The 17690-nt window shown below is 49.4% G+C and overlaps 1 protein-coding gene across 1 annotated transcript in view; it reads left to right on the forward strand.

The window, feature by feature from the left end:
• The window catches only part of POU2F3 (POU class 2 homeobox 3), an 85287-nt gene that overhangs the window by 64323 nt on the left and 3274 nt on the right, over nucleotides 1-17690 (forward strand). The window contains exons 4-10 of the mRNA XM_017977610.5: nucleotides 37-141; nucleotides 1405-1507; nucleotides 4022-4104; nucleotides 6950-7132; nucleotides 7562-7703; nucleotides 9351-9487; nucleotides 11260-11421. Of these exons, the coding sequence (XP_017833099.3) occupies nucleotides 37-141; nucleotides 1405-1507; nucleotides 4022-4104; nucleotides 6950-7132; nucleotides 7562-7703; nucleotides 9351-9487; nucleotides 11260-11421 (915 nt within the window). The remainder of the gene's footprint in view (nucleotides 1-36; nucleotides 142-1404; nucleotides 1508-4021; nucleotides 4105-6949; nucleotides 7133-7561; nucleotides 7704-9350; nucleotides 9488-11259; nucleotides 11422-17690) is intronic.

The raw sequence follows: 17690 nt of genomic DNA on the forward strand, positions 1-17690 counted from the left end.
GTCCAGCACTGACTCTCCTCTTGCTTCCACTTGCAGATTAAAACCGAAGATCTCAGTGACTCTCTGCAGCAGACCCTCTCCCATCGGCCATGCCACCTGAGTCAAGGACCTGCCATGATGTCTGGAAACCAAATGTCTGGGGTAAATGCCAGGACATGCCAGGGAACCCTGATATTCACAGTGGGCCAGTGGGTTTAATTCAGTCTCTCTGTGAGATGCCGGACTTCCATGCTTGGTACTCTGTGAATCCATAAAAGTCTAAAGAACCCCCTGCAGGCAATGTGAGAAAGACATTTGGAGGCTGCAAGTGGGGTTCTAAAACAGGACTCTCACAGGTGAAGCCTACCTAGGGACGTGAAGAGGGAGGCCCCTACCTCTCAGTGACAAAGGAGCCAGGCTTGCCAAAGCCAAGGATCTAATGGCTGTGCTGCTGGTGTCTGCCAGCCACCTTCAGGGGAATCCTAGGTTGACAGCTGCTGCTACGGTTAGACAACGTTTCTGTCCCCAGTGGGTCCACTCTGCCTCCCCTAAGGTTTTATGTCAGAGCCAAACCAGAATGGAGTGCTGGTGTGGGAAGAAAGAGGTGTCTGAGACAGTCCCGGAGGGCTTTCATGTGATGAGACCTCTTCTCAGCAGGGATCACCTTGGGGAGAAAGAGCCACCCCTTGTGGAAATACGTAAGAATACACCCCTGGAAATACATAAGAATGTGCATCTGTCCCTTCACCTTCCATTCCGCAAGGGTTACCAGGTGTTTTCTGTGTGTGCAGACCTAAGCTCAACCTCACGGGGCACAGAGCTCTGGGGTCTGGATCACAGAGGACTCCCTGATCCCACAGGCATCGGAATTGTGAATCCTTTGTCCTGAGCTGGTAGGAGAAACCCAGGAGAAATGGACTTTCTGTTTAACTAAATTGGTTTTATTAAGAATGCGTGGCTTGCCCCACCCAACTCCCACCCCAACATCTCCAGGAAAGACTCAGACCCAGGAAACGGCTGAGGCGTGGCTTTTAGCATAATCAGGTGGCATGAGATTAAAAAAGAATTGAACAGCAGGGACTGCATGTTATCTCCAGGATAAACTTTGAGAGATAGATAATACCCAGAACTCTGCCTTCAGGGTATTTTGCAGTCTAGTTGGGAGACAGGACTGACACATACAGAAATTAACTCAGGAGGCAAGAGTTAAGTAACATTCTGTCATACAGACTCCTAGGCTGAGTGCAGAAGCTGTAACAATACCAGCATTAATGGAGTAGCTACTGTTTGCTAGACACTGGAGTACAAGGTCAGCCTGCAAGCTCTCTGGGTCTGGAGACCCCTAGGACAGATGCCTGGCAGGCAGATGGGGCTGATGTCCTAGCTTGTAAATTCTGTGATGTGTGTTTATCTCTCCATGTGTAGGACATGGCTTCCCTCCATCCGCTCCAGCAGCTTGTGCTGGTTCCCAGCCACTTACAGTCTGTATCCCAGTTCCTGATATCTCAGACCCAACCTGGGCAGCAAGGTAAGAACCCTGGGGGTTTCCACATAGACCAAGTCTAGTCAAGCTGCTGCTGCTGCTTTTTGTTGAGTGAGAGGGGCCTAAGCGCAGGGCATGCATCCGTCACTTACCCTCTGGTATTAAGACCTACTTATCCACCCCACGGTCTGAGGAAGGAACCCTGGCAGTGCTCCTCCAGACTTAATCTCCTTTTCTGCTTGCCTTTCCCAGCCTCCTGTGGGGTGGTCTGGCCCACCTCCTCAATTTCATGGTGAGTTGAGACGGAAGGTGCAGGCGCGGAGGAGGGCTGTGCTGTATAAGGGAGGGGAAGCACCTGGGACCTGCAGCGCAGATAAGTCCCAATTCCTTGGAAATCTCTCCTGGACAGACTGCCTGCCTGGAAGCCTGGCTGTGATTCTATTTGGATAGAGCAGCAGTGCCACCCACAGGTTGTAGAAAGGGTGTTTAGGTTTGCTTTGGCAGGGAAGTTATTCCCAGAGAACTTCTCCCTGGCCAAGAGCAAATAGATTGAACCATTAATAAATAGCTAGCATTTCTTGAGCACAATGTGCCAGGAGCTCTGCTGAGTGATTTTTCTGACCTTGTGCCGTAGGTAGTCCTATTTTGCGTCTGGTGACTTACTGGGAAGTTTCAGAACTGTTTAATTGAGACCCCATACTCTTGGCCATCACACAAGTGGGACAGTGTTTCCCGTCCTACTCTCATCTCCACCAACTAGGGTCAAAAGCAATGGAGGAGGCCAGGCGCAGTAGCTCACACCTGTAATCCCAGCACTTTGGGAGGCCAAGGCGGGCAGATCACTTGAGGCCAGAAGTTCGAGACCAGCCTGGCCAACTTGGTGAAATTCCGTCTCCACGAAAAATACAAAAATTAGTCGGGTGTGGTGGTGCATGGGAGGTTGAGGCAAGAGAATCACTTGAACCTGGGGGGCAGAAGTTGCAGTGAGTCAAGATCAGGCCACTGCCCTCCAGCCTGGGTGACAGAGCCAGTCTCCAAAAAAAAAAAAAAAAAAAAAAAAAAGTGATGGAGGAAGAAAGGAAAAACTCTGTCCTGTTGTACAAATCCCAAGTAGAATAAATCCAGAATCAGAACAAAATGCAAGTCTACCTTCTGCCCTTAGCACCTGCACAGATACAGTCTCTATTCTTACAGTTTCCAAGGCATCTCAGAATATTATGGTGATGAATGAGACCCTATTGAATTTTTAAGTGTTTATTTCGGTTAAACAATACACATCATGCTCTTGGAATAGAAAAGGGAAGGTAACAGTTTAATTTGTTTTCAGAAGACGGGTGAGTGTCATGAAAATGGCCCAGGCATACAACCAATTAGGTCGGTGTACGATGCAGTGGTAGAAAGACACTTCCAAATTTAGAGTCAGAAAAATTTACTGGTTTTTTAAAAAGTCACTTACTAACTGTGTGTTTTTGGAAGTTATCTAACCTCTGTGAGCTTCCGTTTCCTCTTCCGTAAAAATGAGATGATAGCAAAGCTCTCTCTCGAGATTATTGAGAGTCACTTGAAATAATGCATGTGAAAAGGCTGCATCCATTTCACCCACAATGCCAGAATTGCCATTAGTACCTAAGCCTCTAAACTCCCGGCTCAGGATTCCTTATAAGTGTTTTCCTGCCCACGTATTTTAAAAATGTACAATGACGGCCTTTTTGAGACTGAAGAGCGTGAAGGTCAACATCAGCAGATGCTGTACATTGTGACCCAGAACAGCATAGGGACAACAGAGACCCCAAGATGCTGTCGAGTGATGAGCGATTGGGGTGACTGGGCCCTTGTTTGCTTTGGTGGTTTGATGGCCCCACTCCTGCTCTCCCAGCAGGGGTCTCCAGTGAGCCACCAGCCAGGCAGGGCCCTCTTGTAGTTTTCCTGGGAGGGAGAAGCAGGTACAATGCATACCGCCCAAGGCAGTTTCCAGAAGCTTGGCCCTTGACTTTCCCTCCTCTCTCAGCCCTCCCACCCAAGTATAAAATGTCCTGGTCAGTCACATGCCTCTCACTTTGGCCCACTGCCCTTTGGAGCTGTATGGTTGCATCTGCTTAGTCTGGCATCCTGGCAGATTTGGCTGGGCTTCTGTAGCCACCGTAGCTACTTCTTCTGCAGGGAAAGCTGAAATCCTCAGCCCCGGCTTGAATTCTCAGCAGCCACTCTACATTCCTTCCCTTCCTGGGTTTCTTCAGCTCTGGTAATCAGATCCCAGAGTAGATCCTCTTGACCCTCCTTAGCCTCTGCACCTCTCCAGACAGGCAGGCAGGAGGAAGGACTGGTTTGGGGACTGCTGTTTACATGCCTGGTTATCCCTGTATCGGCTTTGCCTCCACCTGTATGTGGCAATGCCTGGCAGTGCCTGGGGGGCCTCTCCATGGGGCTTGAGGTGGGTGGAGGAACCTGATTAGGTGACAGGGGATGGGAACAGTGATCATGGTGCCAAAGTGGTAGCACGTGTCTTTCAAATGGCCTGGATTTTATTCATCTGTTCCTTTGTCCTTCCCTTTCACCCAGGTCTGCAGCCAAATCTCCTCCCCTTTCCACAGCAACAAAGCAGTCTCCTCCTCCCACAGACTGGGCCCGGCCTGGCGTCCCAGGTAAACAACCCCATTCTTCCTGTTTCCTCTAGGAATGCTTCAGCTCTTGCTGGTTTCCTCCCTATCCCTTTAACAGGGCTCTAACCCCTCTGGGGAGAGGGGACAGCAGGGAACTATCCCTGTTGGCACAGAGGAAATCCAAGATATAGCAAGAGGGGACAATTTACCAAGTGTCACTGGTGGGGCCAGAATTAGAACCCAGAAATTCCAGCTCCCAGGCTAGCCTCCTTCGTGCTGTAGGCTCTGGACTCCAGCCCTGCACAGGTCCTAGCATTGCTCCTCTGAGAGCTGGGCTCAGCTAATTTCTCAGGCATAGCAAGATGGCCACCAATTCTACCTAGGTGCTCTCAGGCCCCAAGGGGGAGACTACAGTACCATAGGCCTGCCAGGTGCGGTGGCTCACGCCTGTAAACCCAGCACTTTGGGAGGCTGAGGTGGGCAGATCAGGAGTTTGAGACCAGCCTGACAAACTGGTGAAACCTCCTCTCTACTAAAAATACAAAAATTGGATGGGCATGGTGGCATGTGCCTGTAATCCCAGCTATTCAGGAGGCTGAGGCAGGAGAATCACTTGAACCCAGGAGGTGGAGATTGCAGTGAGCCGAGATTGAGCCACTGCACTCCAGCCTGGGCAACAGAGCAAGACTCTGTCTCAAAAAAAAAATACCACAGACCTAATGTCCCAGACCACAAAGCCAGTGCCTCTCACCTTTGGGCCACTATTCCAGATTGCCTCCTGCAGAGGGAACGTATGGGCTGAGGTCTGGAAGAGAGGCTGTTTGCAGAGCTGCCATGGTTCCACAGACCACCTTTCTGCCAATTAGGAAAAAGGCACCTCTTCTGGCCAGCTGCAGCCTCATGCCAGGGCGCACAGCTTGGCGACAGCAGCAAGAGCTGTATCTCAGCTGCCATTCCTCCCCTGATCTGGGTGCCCCTGTACAGTTAATAACCTGCACAGCTGCATGAGATGGCTCTGCACAGACGGTTGGGCAGAAAGGTTGGAAATGACTACAGAGATCTCTGTGCTGTGATCCCAGTGGCTCACGAAGAGCCCTGCCTTTTCTGAGGCCACTAAAAACACCTAGAGGGGAAGCACGCCATCTAGTGGTTAAAATGGGGACGCCAGCATCATGAGCTGCTCTTCACCCGCTCCTGGCAGCCCTCTCCAGAATCTCATAGTCATGGGTTACAGCTGGAAGAGATGTTAGAATATTCAAGATCAACTCTCATCTCTTGTGATATTTTGGCATTAAGAGACCGGTAGCAGAGAGACCACGTAGAAAATTATGAAGATTATCCAGGGGAGGGGTAGATGATTGAGGAGATGTTTTGGGAAGTTGAATCCGTGCAGTTTGGCAGTAGATTGGAGGTGAAAGGAGGAGGGAGAAGGTCTAGCAGAGAACTCCATAAGTATTTGTCAAATAAAAAAACAAATGATTTAATGAAAAGGAAGGAAAAGGAAGGTTCAAAGAGAACTGGGGCTTTGCTCTGAGGGTCTGGTCTATGGCACACCCTCCTCACATACCCCCTCCCTGCAAAGCAAGACAAATTCATGATAGTGTCAGACTATGCTATTCTGAAAGAACCCTCTTTGGGGGAAAGACTCCTAAACTTTTCTCTGGTCTTTTTAACTTCTTCATCATAAGGATGCCTGTCTGAGTGGTAAACCCAGATATCCCAGAAGAGAAGGAGTAATGTTAACCCTAATCTACAGAAAGCAAATTAAGTAGGAGAGAAGAGGTGTATTTAGCCCTCTGGGCTGGACACAGTGCCTGGACCCCTAGGCCCGGATTCCACTCCATCCTTGCAGAATGTTAGATGTCTTTAAGATTGGTTTCATTCCTGACCCCAAATGGGCACAATGTGGTTCTAGGTCTAAGGGTACATTTTCCTATGAAACTAAGCTCAAGAAAGAATATCTGGCTGGTCACAGTGGCTCATGCTTATAGTCCCAGCACTTTGGGAGGCCAAGACAGGAGGATTGCTTGAGCCCAGGAGTTTGAGACCAGCTTGGGCAACATGGTGAAGCCCCATCTCAACAAAGACAATAGCCAGATGTGGTGGCACATGCCTGTAGCCCTAACTGTTCAGGAGGCTGAGGCAGGAGAATGGCTTGAGCCCAGGAGGTTGAGGCTGCAGTGAGCAGTGATTGTGTCACTATACTCTAGCCTGGGTGACAGAGTGAGATCCTGAAGAAAGAAAGAGAGAGAGAGAGAAAGAAAGAAAAGAAAATTTAACAACCCAAATGAGATCAAGGTGCATTTTATAAAGGTACTGATTAAAATACCTTTGATTAAAAACAAAACACTTTCACAAAAGAAAGTGGTAGTTGAGAAAGTAAAATGACGCACAACGTCTGACGTTTTAGGGAAGTTCTATGAAGGCTGAGTTCATGCAGGTTCCCTGTTACCTTCAGGTAACTCCTGTTGAACACCTCAGTTACCTGCTTTATGAAAAAAAAAAAAAAAGGCAAGCAACCTTTTCCTTGTTCAGTTCTGTGATTGTTTTTGGAATCTTTGTAAACAACCCTGCTAGCTCCTTTTACGGTGGAAAACTGAAAGGAGGAAGTAACCTGCTCAGACTCAAACAGTGAGTCACACACTAAAACTGAGGCCACCTCCCTATCCCGCATTCCTGCTGATGTTTCTACCCAGATATTCCAATTGTTTGCTATACATTCATAGAAACTTCAATTCAACTTCCATACCTCTGGGAAAAAGTAGGACTCAAATGTATCCAGGGATCTGTCATCCTCTAAGTGGGCCTATTAGTAAAAAAAAAAAAAAAAAATCAGAAAATGTAATTTATTGATCTTTGTGGATCTGCTTGGTGTGTTTCCTATCAGGCAGTTGGGCGCCCTGGGCTGCCAGGATCCTCTTTAGAACCCCACCTGGAAGCGTCCCAGCATCTCCCAGTGCCCAAGCATCTACCCAGCTCTGGAGGAGCCGATGAGCCCAGTGACCTTGAGGAGCTGGAGAAGTTTGCCAAGACCTTCAAGCAGAGGCGCATTAAGCTGGGCTTCACACAGGTTTGGCTTTAGGGGAAAAGATAGAAGAAATTGAGGAGTGGCTGGGGACTGGGCTTCCCAAGTGCTGTTTTCAAGAGCAACCAGAGGCTCCATGTGTTGGGGCCAGCTCATCATGTCCCTGAGTTCTCTGAGAATAGGGCACAGTTGCCATTGGTAGGGAGACTGAGGACATTGCTGGTGGGGGAGAATGAGAGGTGGAAAAGGGGCTGACTCTCCTGAGCACATGGGCATGGTCCACTCAGAGTCTAAGGAGAGAAAGAAACCAATTCTTCAACTTAGAGGGAGGAGACTTGGAAAGGAGCTGAGCATGGGCGAGCACTCGAACGTTCAGGCTGGCTGTGTGATCAGTGCTAGGATCGTGCAGGACAGTGGGTAAACAAGAGGAGCAGGCTGCCTCTCATGTTCCTCCCTCTTGGTCCCCATGCTTAGGGAGATGTGGGGCTGGCAATGGGAAAGCTGTATGGAAACGACTTCAGCCAGACCACCATCTCAAGATTCGAGGCCCTCAACCTGAGCTTCAAGAATATGTGCAAGCTCAAGCCCCTGCTGGAGAAGTGGCTGAATGATGCAGGTGGGCCTCGCAAACACAGATGCCAGGGGCTCTACAGGGCTCTGCAGGGGAGGGCCAGTGACTTGTCGTGTTGGGGCTTTCAGGTCTTGATAGCTAACAACCCTTCCTTCTCCTGAGACTGGAGCCAACGCAGAAACAAGACACAGGACACAGGCAAGTATAGATGGAAGTATCAGCCCGACTACTGGGAAGCCTTCAGGAGGATGTGGATTTAGGTCTGTGTCCATCAAGACTTGCCCCCGTTCCATTCCTACCCCATCTCACCCAGCATAGACCTTAGGACAATTTCCATCAACAAAGTCTGGGTCTACAGAGCAGACACACTTACACAGATTGCTGTCTGATATAAGTCTAGGTCAGGGAGACAGAGCAGTGGACCCTCTAGGGTCTCACTGGGAGGGGGAGACCACAGGTATGACAAAGGGTCTTTCCCTGGCTAATTCTTGAGTAGGTTTTCAGCAGACAGGGACTTACTACAACCCAGGAAAGCTTGACAGCAGGAGTGGGGTTTGTGGCAGGACTCAGTGAGGGGTGGTGGCTGGGAGGCATCCCAGGAGGTCGAGGGTGTGAGCTAATGGACCACACATTTGGAATAATGAAAGGAGAGGTTGGCAGCAGGGACTAGCGTAGGACGGGGCTTCTCAGCTTTGGCACTATGGACATGCTGGGCCAGGTCATTCTTGTGCCAGGAAATGGCCTATGCATTGCAGGATGTTTTGGGCATCCCTGGTCCCTGTCCACTAGTTGCCAGTGGCATCCACCCCCAGTTGAAACAGCCAAGAATGTCTACAGACATTGCCACATGTCCTAGGTGGAGTGGTGGTGATGTAGTCACTCCTGGTTGAGAACCACTGGCCTAGGCAGAGGGAGGGAGCACACTGGTCTCCAGGGCTGGGCTCTCTTCAGTGTGTTCACGTGGGTTCGTGGTGACAGTGGAGTGGGAGGAAAGGTGGGGCGGCCAGCCAGGGCTGTGACTCCTGTGGAAGGCCCTCCACATGCAAGCGTGGGAGGGGGCAGGAAGCTCCCCCATCAGGTCATCCCTTAGACAGCCTTTACGGAAGCACTGAAGTGAGCGAAATGATCCAAAGGTCTTCAACTCTCTGGGGAAGGGCCCTGTAGACCATTTCTAGTCCCTCTTGGATGCTGAATCCCTCCTCAGGGTCATCCCTCCTATGACCCTACAGCCTTAGCTCCAACATTTGCACTGGCAGGAAGATGCCTCCAATACCAGCGGTCCGCCACCAAGTGCCATTGCTTTTGGCTTCAAATCCCATTTCACATTTCACTCAGTATTCACATCCAGGCATATCTGTAAACAGCAGCCTCATGAGCATTACCTGCAGGAGCCCTGCCGGTGCACCCTTACACCCACACATGCTGCCGATGCCTGGGCATCCCTCAGCCATGACCGCAAGCACTGGAGACACTGCTGTGGGGGCCATGGAGGGCCATGGAGAGCCTTTGCCCTGCGCAACAAGGAGAAGCAGGATTCTTGATCGGTTCTGGGCTCCCTGCTGGGAAAGGGGATTGCTCCTGAAAATGCCACCACAGAGCCCATTGAGAACGGTTGTTGGACCTCAAATGCTTGAAAGCACCGGCCACTTTTCCCCTTCTCTCAGCTTTCTTTGCTCATTTGTGTCCCCACAGAGTCCTCTCCGTCAGACCCCTCAGTGAGCACGCCCAGCTCCTACCCCAGTCTCAGTGAAGTGTTTGGTAGGAAGAGAAAGAAACGGACCAGCATCGAGACCAACATCCGCCTGACTCTGGAGAAGAGGTTTCAAGATGTGAGCAGTGCCTTCGGGTGGGCATGGGTGGGCTGCTCACACAGGTAGGGGGAGCAGACACAGCACAGGCCCCTTGGCACTGGCCCCCTCTGCACCTCACACCTGCCCCGGGACACGGTCAGAAAACACACTCTCCTACTCCAGGTGCCCAGGCATTGCAGTGCAAAGTTGCCCTCCATCTCAGTTCCAGGAACCTCCTCCACTGACCCTTCTTGCTCTGACCCCTGTTTAGGGCCCTTTGTTTCTCTTATTGGGAGATTTAAAGAGCCGGCTGTAGGGTCCCAGAACACAGTGTATCTCTGCATCCAGTTGAGGTAAAGGAGTGAAGCTGGGGGATTGTATATGAGTTCTCCATTTTCCATGCAGTACATTTTGTATTTTTCAAATTGTAACTGTAATAAATGTTCATTGTAAACAATTTGGAAAGTACAGTGAAATAGAAAAGAAAAAACCCATCGCCAAATGCCATCTGACCACATTTCCTTCCAGTCGTTCTTTTCTGTGCACATTCAAATATTTGTGATCATGTTATATACCTACATTTTTTGGAACTAGTAGCAAAAGCACATTTTTGAGCCAGTATGTGGAAGCTGTGAGCCCCATGTGAGCTGGGGAAGAGAGGAGGGAGAAACAGGTGTGGTCTAACCGGCCTCTAGCCAGACTCCCTCAGATCCCAGCCTCCAGAGCTGCCATGGGTACTACGAGCCTCCAAAGGCCCCAGGCCTCTGGGACTGCTGCCCATCTGGCAGATCCCCCATGTATCTGGCTCAAGGATTTGGTGGCCACATCCAGCTAGCCCAATGACAGGAACTGGCTCTTCCTTCTTTTTAGATTTCCGAGAGTGGCAAGGTTAAGGGAGGGTGTAGGAGTGGGGGAAAGTGGCGGGGCTAAAGACCAGGTATGAGAGATCAAAACAAGGGAGTGGCAGCTATGTCGCATGTATCACTGTACCACAGCCCTGATGGGTCCATGTGCTTTAGCTTTCTCATTTCCTGCTTTGAGGCAGGGGGACAGGAAGAAATGACAAGGCAGGCCAGGAGCTGTGGCTCATGCCTGTAATCCCAGCACTGTAATCCAGGCCGAGGAAGGTGGATCACTTGAGGTCAGGAGTTCAAGACCAGCATGCTCAACATGGTGAAACCCCATCTCTACTAAAAATATAAAAATTAGCTGGGCATGATGGCACATGCCTGTAATGCCAGCTACTTGGGAGGCTGAAGCAGGGAGAATTGCTTGAACCCAAGAGGCGGAGGTTGCAGTGAGCCGAGATTACGCCACTGCACTCCAGCCTGGGCAGCAGAGCAAGACTCTGTCTCAAAAAGAAGAAATGACAAGGGAGAAGGACATCAGGTTATAAGGCAAGAGTACAAAAGAGGGCAGGGGCTCTGGGGACTCTGCCTGCCCCACGTAACTCATCCATGGACTCCTGTCTTCCCAACTCAGGAACGAAGAAAAGAGAGCCTACATCTATGGAGAGCCTGCTTTGTGGCAGGCCCCGTGCTTGGCAGTTTACACACATTTTCTCATTTAATTCCCACAATAATCCTATGTGGTAGGCATGATTATTATCATTTCATAGATGATAGGACAGGCTCAGAGAGGTTAAGAAAGTTTGCTAAGGACACATAGTAAGTGATAAAGCCAGTATTCCATCCTAGGTCTGACTCTAAAGCTTTTGATTCTTGTATATTGTATCCTGTTTCTTTGCGACTTCTGTTCCCTGCCCCTGATTCCCTTCTCTTGACCATACTCTGCCCTTTCGGTCCCTATAGAACCCAAAACCCAGCTCAGAGGAGATCTCCATGATTGCGGAGCAGTTGTCCATGGAGAAGGAGGTGGTGAGGGTCTGGTTCTGCAACCGACGACAAAAGGAGAAGCGAATCAACTGCCCTGTGGCCACACCCATCAAACCACCTGTCTACAATTCCCGGCTGGTGAGTGGCCAGGAGCCAAGCTGCCCGCCAAGCACTGGAGAGACGTGATGCTTGGAGGGGAAGGTGGTGACTGCAGAGGGGAGCATCCAGTAAATAAATAAGCAAAGAGATGCTGTATAGAATACAGTAAAAAGAGCACTAAAGAGAGGCTAGGGAATAGACAGGGCCAGCAGGGAGGTGCTCTTTCATTAGGGAGGTCAGAGAGGAACTTCCGGATAAGGGCATGTGAACGGAGACCTGGAGTTGTCAGGGAATGAAATATGTGGATATCTGAGGGAAAGAGTGTTCTAGGCAGAGGCACCGGCAAGTGAGAAGATCCAGGTGGCATGTTTAAGGAACAGCAAGGCAGCCAGTGTGTCTGGGGACAGAGCAAGAAAGGGGACCAGAAGTAAGAGAGGAAGTCAGAAGAAACAGGAAGCAGAGCACCCAAGCTCTTGGAGGTCATTGAAAGGCCCCTGGCTTTCAGTTTGGGTAAAATGAGAAGCCTTTGGAGAGCTGTAGCCAGAGAAGGCTAAGTTGGCTGACGTGGGCTGCTAAGTGGGGAGTAATCTGTGTGGAAGCAGGAGACCGGCTAGGAGAATAACAGTGGTTAGGCTGTGTGGTGGAGGCTCGGCCTAGGGTGGCAGCCATGGAGGTGAGAAGGAATGGTTGCATTCTGGCCTGGGTTTGACAGTGGAGCAGCATGATGTGCTCAGATACGGAATACAAGAAAGACTGACAGATACTGCAAGAGTTTGGCCCGAGCAATGCATTGGGAAGCACTGCCATTTTTTGAAATGATGAAAACTGCAGGAAGAGCAAGTTTGAGGAAAAAAGCTAAGAATTTGGGGCTGGTCATATGAAGCAGGACATACTTATAAGGCATCCGAGAGGAAGTGTGAAGGAGTTACATCTGTGACTCTGGAGTTCAAGGGAAAAGCCGGGGCTGGGAACAATTTGAAGTTCCAGGCAGACAAGGAATTTCAGAGGGTAGGAAATACGTTCTCCATGTAGGGAGAAATGGTTCCTGGAGGGTGGGGTTGGGAAGGTTCTTCTCTGGGACTGGGGATGAGGATGGTTGAAGGTTAAGGGAGTGGGGGAGGATGATACTGACCTTGAGTCTTTCAGCACTCTAAGATGAGCAAAATGCAGCCTTGTCACAGTGGGACACAGCTGTTTCCCAAAAACTACACCATTGTTTATTCTTTCACCAACCAGCTACCAACTACCTTCTATATATTGCACCAAGTGCTGGGGATACAAAGACAAACATTGTTTGTTCCCTGTCCCAGAGGACCTTATTGCCTAGCAGAGGAACAGGTAAATAAATAACTGAAAAACAGCATGATTATTTCTCCAGGAGAACTTAGGAGCAGCAGCTAACCAACTGTGGGAACTGGTGGTTAGGACAGGCTTCCCCAAGGAGATAATTAATACCTGAGCTGAGTCTAAAGGATGAGGAGGAATCGAAAGGCAAATAAACGTGGGTGGAGCTCTCCCAGGGGAAAGTAGGAGAGCCGTGGAGTGGGCAGGGGGAGTGCGGCACGTTCACAGGACCACAGCTGGTTCCATGAGGAGTGTTGAAAGATGAGGCTGGACGGATCAGCAGGGGCCAGAATGCAGGGACTGTACACAATGCTAAGGAACTGAAGCCTTGGGGGAATCACTGAAGGAGTTTCATAGGCTACTGGCATGGTCATTTTCTTTTCTTCTTTTTTTTTTTTTTGAGACAGAGTTTTGTTCTTGTTACCCAGGCTGGAGTGCAATAGAGCAATCTCGGCTCACCGCAACCTCCGCCTCCTTGGTTCAGGCAACTCTCCTGCCTCAGCCTCCTGAGTAGCTGGGATTACAGGCACTCACCACCATGCCCAGCTAATTTTTTGTATTTTTAGTAGAGACGGGGTTTCACCATGTTGACCAGGATGGTTTTGATCTCTTGACCTCGTGATCCACCTGCCTCAGCCTCTCAAAGTGCTGGGATTACAGGTGTGAGCCACCGTGCCCGGCCTCTTTTTTTTTTTTTGAGATGGAGTCTCGCTCTGTCACCCAAGCTGAAGTGCAATGATGTGATCTCGGCTAATACAAAATTAGCCACCACGCCTGGCTAATTTTGTATTTTTAGTAGAGATGGGGTTACCATGTTGGCCAGGCAACCTCCACCTCCCAGGTTTGAGCAATCCTTCTGCCTCAGCCTCCCAAGTAGCTGGGACTACAGGTGCACACCACCACACCTGGCTAATATTTGTATTTTTAGTAGAGATGGGGTTTCACCGTATTGGCCAGGCTGGTCGTGAACTCCTGATCTCATAATCCACCTGCCTTGGCCTTTCAAAGTGCTGGGATTACAGGCATGAAACCACCACGCCCGGCCATTTTCTCTTTTGAATGATCATTCTGACTGCAGAATAAAAGATGGTTTGAGAGGCACAAGATGGGTTTCAGGGAGACCAGTTAGGATGGGACTGCAGGTATCCAGGAGAGAAAGATCAAGGGCAAAGCAACCCCACGAGGTAGGAATGAGAAAGGTGCGAGGGATTCAGGAAATCATTAGAAGGTCTTGGTTAATGAATGGAAAGCTGGATGGGGGCAGGAAGAGAGAAGAAGAAAAGGGAGTCCTCTGTGATGACGCTCGGCATTCAGGCTGGGCTGATTGGGTAGATGGTAGTGCCATTTACGGAATAAGCAAACCAGGAGGAGATGGCTTGGGAATGGGAAGAAGTGATGATTTCCATTCTTATGTCATCATGATGTACAGCAAGGCCTGCAGGACTCCCATGTGGGAATGTCCCTGGGTACTTGCGATTATGGGTCTGGAGGTAAGAAGGGAAGGCTGGGGTGAAGACAGGGACTGGGGAGTCACAGTGTGTAGGTAATGGTTGAAATCCTGGGTGAGAAGGAACTCGCCTATGGAGTTTATGTAGAGGAAGCAAAGAGCAAAGGCCATGCCACCAGTGATGGGCAAAGGAAGAAGATCAGGGAAGAAGCTGAAAAGAAGGGATCAGAAAAGGCGAGAAACAACAACCAAGTAGATGTGAGGAGTGTTGGGCAGGAATGAGCCCCTTAGGAGTGCCATGGGAACCACGAGGAAAGACACCCAAATCAGAATGGGGCCGGGACGATGGATATCTAATTTGTTTGGAGAATAGATTAGGAATTAGCAAGAGTAGCATGCAAGGCATAAGGAACAGCTATGAGAAGGCCTAGAATTATTTTTTAATATTTTATTTATTTATTTTAAATATTTTTGAGACAGAGTTTTGCTGTTTTTGCCAAGGCTGGAATGCAATGGTGCAATCTAGGCTCACTGCAGCCTCTGCCTCCTGGGTTCAAGAGATTCTCCTGCCTCAGTCTCCCAAGTAGCTGGGATTACAGGCATCCACCACCATACCTGGCCAATTTTGTATTCTTAGTAGAGTTGGCCAGGCTGGTCTTGATCTCCTGACCTCAGGTGGTCTGCCTGCCTTGACCTCCCAAAGTGCTGGGATTACAGGCATGAGCCACTGCGCCCAGCCTGAAGGCATGGAATTATAAACAACATGTTGCATTTGGGGAATCACAGGCATTTCAGTTTGGCTAGAGCAAAGGGTTTAGGATTAAAATTAGAGGGGTTGATGACTGTTGGATCATAATGGGCAATGGATGCTGAAGTACCCTAAACTCAGTAAGGGATCACTGAACATGTGAAGTTGGAGGCAACATGATATTCATTCATTATTTCTTCCTTAAGCATTCACTATATGTTTGGTACTGGGGCTCCAGTGGTGAACAGCACATGTGACCCCTACTTACAGTGTATCCGGAAAACAGATACTAAACAAATGCTATATGTGATGAAGGCTTCGGAGAAGAGCTACAGGTATTTGGGTGCCTAACCTAGTCCAGGATGTCAAGAGCTTCTGAGGAATAATGTTTAAACTGATACCAGAAGAATGTGAATGTCACCATTGATATTAACAGGGAAAGTGTCTGAATTGGGGGGGGTAGAGAGGAGTGAGGACAGGGAAGAATATTCTAGGTAGAGGAAGTAGCCTGTACGAAGGTTCTGAGGCCGGTGGTGGGGTGGGGCAGGAGGAAAGTAGCATAGAAGGTTGGAATGGGTGGAAACCAGGGAGCGAGAGTGTGAATGAGGAGGCTGGACTGGCAGGCAGGGGCTGGGTTACATCGGGCATCGTAGGTCTTGTGAAGACACTTGGGTCATGTCATAGGAACTTTGGAATCATTAAGGATTGGACTTTGTTTAGGGCAGATGGGAAGTAGTAGCTTCTCCCTTTGGTTCAATGCCAACCCAGGACATCAACATCAAGAGACATGGTGGGGGCCTAGAGGAGCCATGCAGGGGCCCTGTTCCTCATTAGCTTTCATTCAACACATATTTACTGAGCACCTGCAATGTTCCAGGCAACATAGAAAGCACTGGGGGTGCAGCAGTGAACCACGCAGGCATTCCCCTGCCCTCATAAAGTCTACAGCCTAATGGGGGTGAAGGATATTAAATAAATGGTTACACTAACACTTGCGATGTCATGAAGAAAATGAGACAGAAAATTTTCTGATCCTATCTTTGGGTCTCATTGTGACAGTCCCTCGGGACTAGGACATAGTTTCTTCTGCTTCTGGAATAAAATGATTAGCAGGTGGAAAGGCACAATGGTGCAGATCAGTGTGGGCAGAATGCTACCATATATCTAGAAAATAAAACAGGGGACCGTGGGTATGTCTGTTTGCATATGCCTAGCCTGTCTCCAGAAGGAAACAACCTGGCCACCATGACCAAATATATTATCATTTATTTAAAAACAACAACAAGGCCGGGCACGGTGGCTCATGCCTGTTCATCCCAGCACTTTGGGGGGCCAAGGTGGGTGGATCACCTGAGGTCAGGAGTTCAAGACCAGCCTGGCCAACATGGAGAAACCCTGTCTCTATTAAAAATACAAAAATTAGCGGTGCGTGGTGGTGTGTGCTACTTGGGAAGCTGAGATAGGAGAATCGCTTGAACCCAGGAGACGGAGGTTGCAGTGAGCCAAGATCACGCCACTGAACTCCAGCCTGGAAAACAGAGCAAGACACCATCTCAAAACAACAGCAACAACAATACATGTCTTGGGTGTGACAGCCAGGAGCGAGGAGGTGAGGAGGTAGGGAAATTATTGATAACATCTCTTACCACTTTGCCACCCCTCCCAACCTGTGCCCCACACCGTCTCCACCCTTTGCAGGCCACCAGCCTACTGAGGAGGCTCATTGTATAAGGAAAAGTAAATGAAAACAGGAAAACCATTGGTGATTAGTGAGGAAATAAGTACATGCTGCATCCTGTTAGAATGGGATCTTCCAAACTGGGGAGAGCAAAACTACATTTTGATACCCTTGCAAACACCTGGTCAGAGCCTCCCCTGTTATCATGAGAAGAATAAGGGGCAGTGAAAATACACAGACTTTAGCTCAAAAGATGAGTTGAATAACGTCTAGAGATACACAGTAGTCGACGGCTTCTTTCTCCGGAAAGGGAGAGAACTAGCATTTAACAAGCTGACACTGTTTACCAGCTGTTAGGTTGGAAACTTTACAGACATTATCTCATTATATCTTAATTAAAATGAAATGGAAGAACTATTGCTATTTCACAGAGGAGAAAACCAAATCTCAGTGGGGTTAGACAAGTTGTCCAAAGTCACGCAGATAGTGGTGGAGCTGACTTACTCCCAGACCTGCTGGGCTCCAAGCTCTGTTCTTTCTGTTACATCTTTTTTCTAGATTGTTCTAAGATAGTAACAGTGAAGGGGAGGTTCCTGAATTGCATGGCAGGGTAAACAAAATTATCCTAGGTCCCTTTCTAATCTCAGAGCTGATGACGCTGTGAGGTCTCCAGGGCAAAATAAAAAGCTTCAGAGACCAAAGTTCAAGGCCTCCAGTTACCTCTGGAGAATCCATGCTGCATTCATCCATCAGAGCGGGAAACCCCGAGAGAGGCTGCTAGGCTGAGCAACCCTGCTGTCCTGAGCAAAAGCAGGGTTCTTTTAGCGAGGAAGCGATGGAGACCAGAAAACAGGGAGGCAACCAGCAGTACCTGCCACAGCAGGGCCCAAGAGGCTTGTCTTTCTCACCTCCAGGGCTCTCAGGCAAGGCAGCCTTCAGCTTGGCAGTGCCAAAGAAACCTTATCAGGGGATACACGTTGTCTGGGGCTGGAGGGGCCTGGTGTTGACACCAGGGATCTTTCAGAGCAGACTGGTCCTGGATCTGGATACCAGTACGTGGTCCAGAGACCATCCCATAGAAAGGAGGATGG

Source organism: Callithrix jacchus, chromosome 10, assembly GCF_049354715.1.
Source record: "Callithrix jacchus isolate 240 chromosome 10, calJac240_pri, whole genome shotgun sequence".
In the NCBI taxonomy this organism is placed as follows: domain Eukaryota; kingdom Metazoa; phylum Chordata; class Mammalia; order Primates; family Cebidae; genus Callithrix; species Callithrix jacchus.